The 6,193-nt window shown below is 34.6% G+C and overlaps 1 protein-coding gene across 2 annotated transcripts in view; it reads right to left on the bottom strand.

The window, feature by feature from the left end:
- Positions 1-1,898: 1,898 nt before the first annotated feature.
- LOC138705268 (cytochrome P450 6k1-like) overlaps positions 1,899-6,193 on the bottom strand; it is a 70,524-nt gene continuing 66,229 nt past the window's right edge. For both annotated transcript variants that reach the window (XM_069834104.1, XM_069834103.1), the window contains exon 6: positions 1,899-2,461. In XM_069834104.1, coding sequence (XP_069690205.1) covers positions 2,283-2,461 — 179 coding nt within the window. In that variant the 3' untranslated portion in view covers positions 1,899-2,282. The remainder of the gene's footprint in view (positions 2,462-6,193) is intronic.

The following is a 6,193-nucleotide window of genomic DNA, read 5'->3' as shown; positions in this document are numbered from 1 at the left end:
AATAATCATGTTACAAGACTGAGGGATGATAGAATAGCAAAAATAGCCAGGGACATGAAACCTCTAGGAAGAAGAGGTATAGGAAGGCCTCAACAAAGATGGAAAGATGGTCTGCAATCAACATCTAGTGAATCTCCAGGATAAAGCGTGAAGAAAAACAGGTTACAACTTATATAAAAGAAGAAGAAGAAGTCTTTTGTCAATTTTTTATCTTAGTCCTACATGTTTTGTATGTCATATTGTGTTTATTTTGTCTCTTACGTCGTTTCTTTAAGGATCCACTATTATTCTTCAAGACTTTTTATACCGGTAATCTTTCACATCTAATTTACTACCGGTATTTATCAAGGGGAGTATAAAAAAGGTGAATAACAATGAACACTTGATATGACTTTATCAAAAGAAGAACCTATGTGATACGAGTTGGATGATGAAATTCTAGACTGTAGATTATGCAGGAATTAAATTAAAATAGCCCCAAAATACGTTATGTAACTATGCTTAGCTCGCAGTCAGTAAAAGCAAAGATGTTGGTTTCTTTCTAATGAAGAACATGCGTCTTTTTTTTTTTTTTTTTTACATGTTACACTGATTTTACAATAAGTGCGAAATATGTATCCTGAAAATGACACAGTTGTAATTTATTAGAAATGTCGTTTTGTAGACTTAAATATGAGGATAAAAATATGTTTTAAATTCTTGACGAGCTACAATTCCATTTGTTCTTTGTTTTAAAAAGTGCTAAGAAAATAGAGAAGTTGTATAAAATAACTTTAAAAATTCTTTCGATGAAAGAAGCTTTTCTGTTTGAAAATATTGAAAATTTCACTCAGAATGCTACATCACAGGAGGGACTTTCATCATTAGCCCCATAGTATTGCATAGAATATACTATCCACCCTCAGTTAAATCAGACGTTTTATGTAGGCATCATCGACAGGCTTGGTGCTTTAAAAGATACGAGGATTGACTTGGTATGCAAGAAATTGGTTGAGTCCTAAAATAAATTATTTTCCTCTTTGCATGTGTTCTAGAACTAGTAAAATTGTACGTAATTTACGAATATAAGGTCTACTCATTATACAGGGTATTTCAAAAATAGAGGGCATAAATTCAGGTATGCATTCCCCATACGTAGACAATACAAAAAGTTCATTACAATATGTGTCCGAAAATGCTTGGTTTCCGAGTTATGGCCTTCAAAACAGTGATATTCACCGGAACGTTTTTCTTCCCGCAGGTTGGTGCCGTGACAGAAGATATATTAACAGAGGACACTCTGACAATTAATTCCGAGGCGAAGGGTACATTGAGTGTTGTGTTTGGCGTTGTATTGCGCGACATGTACTCAAATCTGGAGCTGGTAAAAATGCACTTCATGTACACTAAGGCGGACAGCAATGCTGCGCTGGCTCGTCGTTTATACCAAGAGAGGTATCCTGATCGATGGCTAGGTAGAGGTGGCCCAATTGCTTGGCCTCCACGCTCACCTGATTTCAACCCTAGTGATTTCTACTTGTGGAGCAATTTAAAATCACTGGTGTATTCGTCTCCTGTGTCCGACATGGAATCCCTTCGGAATCGAATTGTGGCAGGTTGTGAGGAAATACGCAATACTCCTGGAATTTGGGATCGTGTTCGCAAGGCATGAGACAACGATGTGAGGCCTGGACATTTTGAACATCTGCTGTAAAGGCAACTACCTGCGGGAAGAAAAACGTTCCGGTGAATATCACTGTTTTGAAGGCTGTAACTCGGAAACCAAGCATTTCCGGACACATGTTGTAATGAACTTTTTGTATTGTCTACATATGGGGAATACATACCTGAATTTATGCCCTCTATTTTTGAAACACCCTGTATTGGTAAAACTGTTTATGCATTTATGTGAACAGCACTTCACTTGATGGCGAGCTGCTACTGCTATTTTTATTATATGTGTAATGTTTGGTTCATTCACAATACATTGAAGGTCTGACCTACCTCTGTCTCTGCCTTCTAGCGAAAAGAAAAAGCGGGAAGGAGAATAGAAGTATCTTACTAGTTGTCACAATTGCAATTATTAACTAATAAAATTCAGTTAGATAATTTTAACAATAATTTGTAACAGTTTCACTGATCTCTCCTTTTTGTTTTCATTTGCTTGAGTCAAATCTTAGAAACGTCTTATTTCACTAGCAAGGAAAGAAGTCCAGTTCAAATTCTTCTTAAACAAAGGAAGGTTCCAGTCTAGTAATTACATGCTACATATATGTAAATTGCAGCCATCACAACGATCATTTTCATGCAGCCTGTGCTTGCGACTTGATGAATGTCAGTGGGATTCCACTCACTGTGGCCAACACACTAGATCTTGTGCTCAGCACCAACGGTATTGGAGTCTCTTTACAAGGCTTAACTTCGAATTGGGATAATATGTGTACTAATCCTGTCTTCACTGCCATAAGGCCAAACCTCAGACCTGGAATAGAGTAGAACAAAATTATATTTTAATTAAAATGAATGAACAAACAAAGTAAGCTGATATAAAAATAGAATAGAATAAAAGATTTTATACTAAGAATAACACAAGGAAGAAACTAAATACTACAATTGAGGGGGTCAGGGCAAGAAAGTGCCAAGCCACATTTTTACACTTTTGAGATAATGCAAGTTGAATGTTTGATCAAATCCTCAAATCACAGAAAAAGTTAAATTTTGATTCTATAGATATAATTAATTTCCCTGATACATTTTTAATGAAAATATGAAATATATTATACACATTTTTTATTATTTTATATTACAAATTTATATCTTAATGAATAATGTATACTGTTCTGTGGCTTGACACTGTCTTGATCAAAAGAATTACTAATTATATAGTGTGAAGTTTTATTGACATTAGAAATGTTATATTTTCAACTATTATTCACCATTTTTAAGACAAAGAAACTTGATATTAATTTCGTTACTTCTCAAAAGACAAACAGTAACCTAAAATATAGGGTATTTCAAAAGTCAGTTCAAATATTAAACCCCCATAAATATTATAATATTTGAGATGGGGGGGGGGGAAACATCACAATGTGGGCAAACAACGGGGTTTATAAAACATTGGGAAGATGTCCGCTGTTCTCTTGTTCAACGTACAGCATTCTGACTGTGGCACCATGCACAGCATTTTGCAGATAATGTCTTGGAATATTGGTAATTTCTTGCGAGATGACATCTTTAGGGTTGTTGGATGTGTTAGGAAAACTCGTTCTTTAAGGTAACCCCACAACCAAAAGTCGGCCGGATTGAAATCTGGAGATCGCGGAGGTCACATTGTTGGAAAGTGCTTACTGATGACTTTGGTCGAAAAACGAACCTCAATTACGCGTGTTAACTCCACCATTAATTTTTTAGTAGGTTATTTTACGACGCTTTATCAACATCTTAGGTTATTTAGCGTCTGAATGAGATGAATGTGATAATGCCGGTGAAATGGGTCTGGGGTCCAGCACCGAAAGTTACCCAGTATTTGCTCATATTGGGTTCAGGTAACTTGCCCTGACCAGGAATCGAACCAGGACCACCTGGTTTCCCAACCTAATGGTTAACCGTCACTCCACAGGTGTGGACAATATTGCGATAAAACAGACTGTTACAGTAAACGGGGATCACTACTACAGCATGTTACAGAACTTCGTCATCCCTAGACAGAGGAATCACGATATGGAAAACATAATTTTCATGCAAGATGGCGCTCCACCCCACATCTTTATCCCTGCAAACAAATTACGCAGATGTTTGGCGATTGTGTCATCAGTAGGTACTTTCCAACAATGTGGCCTCCACGATCTCCAGATTTCAATCCGGTCGACGAGCTTTTCTGACACATCCAACAACCCTACTGCAAACGAAAGATGCCATCTCGCAAGAAATTGCCAATATTTCAAGACATTATCTGCAAAATGCTGTGCATGTTGTCGCCGACAGAATGGTATACATTGGGAAGATATCTTCCCAATGTTTTGTAAACCCTGTTGTTTGCCCAGCACTGTGATGTTTTTGTTTTTTCCCTATCTCAAATATTATAATATTTATAGCGGTTTAATGTTTAAGCTGATTTTTGAAACAATATTTTAATAATGAATTTTTTTCTTCCAGAAATAAAATACCGTATTATAAAATTCAAATTAGGTCATATGTTTATACTACTCAAAAATCTACTTGATGGCAATTCAATAATATGGTAATGCACTCATATATATATATTAAATATTTAGGACAAGAGAATGCCAAGCAACATGTTGCAAAAATTTAGGGCAAGAAAATGCCAAGCAACAATTTTAAATTTAAGAATATCTTGACTCACATAAGGTAATAAAAGGAACAAAACGTTAGACATTAATGGACAGTATTATTACTTTAAATAAATAATGAAAAAGCAGTTAGAAACATCTTTTATGAAATGAAATGCGTACTTTGTCCAAGTAACACATCTACATTTAACATTCTGAGGGCAATATAATGCCAAGCAACATTTAACTATATTTCAGTTTTTGATTTTAATTCTCCTTCAGAAAGTGACAAATATTCAGAATCAGAGCTGGAATTACTTCCTTCATCATTTGATACATTAGAAAACTTCAGCTTCCTCCTATGTACCATTCTCTCCAAACTATCTTTGTTGCTTGACATTGTCTTGCCATTATAGAAGATGCATGAAGTATTAGGGTAAGAAGATACAACAGATAATAGAGCCATCTGTTAGGTTTTCTGCAGAAACTCTTGACACCATAATTTTAAATGTATTATTTCCCATGAGATGCCATGATTAGTTCAATTTGGCCAAAAATGTGGCTGGGCACTTTCTTGCCGGGACCCCCTCAATTACTATTTTTTAAACTTAAGTAGCAGATTTCAACATATTGTCTGAAACTCACGAAAAAGGGAATTTACAATACAAATTAATTTTGTTTCATAAAATATTTTCTTATTTTTCCTTATCTACGATTGGATAGGACTACTTATTTTCTTATTACGAAGCAAACATGTTATTGGTTTTTACCTCCTCTTTATTTCTTAAAAATTAAATAAATCGGAAGCTTTTAGTTCTTGTTTTCAGAGAAGAATATCCTTGTTTGTTAACCATCAATGTGTAACTTCATTTTATTACAATTTACTGTCTGGGGAGAGCGGATTATTGGTTCATAATGTGTCGATTCTTGACAGGTTTTCATGTGCTATTTTACTTCCCAGTATGTCATTAATTCTAATGCTACTAATACTGATACTTAAGGTTTGCAATTTTGAAAGTGAAAGTTTTGAGTCCAAGATATGGAAAGGGAAAAGTTGAAGTAATTCAGTCCAATCATCCTTCAAATATTATAGGACAATTAACCAATTTAAGGGTATCTGTCTGTTGTAGTTGTACCAATATAGTGGAAATACTTGTCAGGAAATTAACTCAAAAGATAAAATAATAAGTTCTAATAAGCGACTTACAAAGACAAAGAGTAATGTACGTGCTTCCTAGAGTATAGTATATATAAATAAACTTCACATTTCTGGAAACAAAAGTAAAACTTAAGCACTTTGTACAGCTTAAAAACATAATAAATGTTTTTTTTTTGAGTAAATATCATACATTTCTACACACATCGTGGAGATATTAATCACTATAACATATTCGCTTATTTTAATAGATTGTATGTAAGGGTAAGGAAGATTAGAGAAAGTAGAGATATGTACAGTACCATACATGAAAGGTCTACAAACACCAAGGAACTTGAAATATGTGTTCTCAGACGAGACCAGCTTTCCACTCTTAACAGCTTTGGTGGAAGAGCCAACAGATCTTACATAAATTTAGGCCTAAGTACTATATATTTGGAGAGACCGAATGAATACATTTAGATCATAGTTGTGAAAATGAGGCAAGTTCTTCAACAATTAACTTTTAGTTAAGATATCTTCATAAAGGAAGCATCACAAAAATTGTGTAGGAAATGCTAGGATAAGATGTTGAAAATTTCTCTACACTTTTCACAAATAGAAGGGTATTAGCCCTAATCACGTATTATAACAGATTGATCAGCCTAATGGACTTTCAAAACAACAACTTTTATCATTTTCACTATGCTGCTATCTAGCAATTGCAAAAGAAGTCACATTAAAACTCTCATGGAATGCATGGAGTAATAGCCAGTGAGCTCTATAATAA

This window comes from Periplaneta americana, chromosome 8 (genome assembly GCF_040183065.1).
Source record: "Periplaneta americana isolate PAMFEO1 chromosome 8, P.americana_PAMFEO1_priV1, whole genome shotgun sequence".
In the NCBI taxonomy this organism is placed as follows: Eukaryota; Metazoa; Arthropoda; class Insecta; order Blattodea; family Blattidae; genus Periplaneta; species Periplaneta americana.
This window is presented reverse-complemented; position numbering and strand designations above follow the sequence as displayed.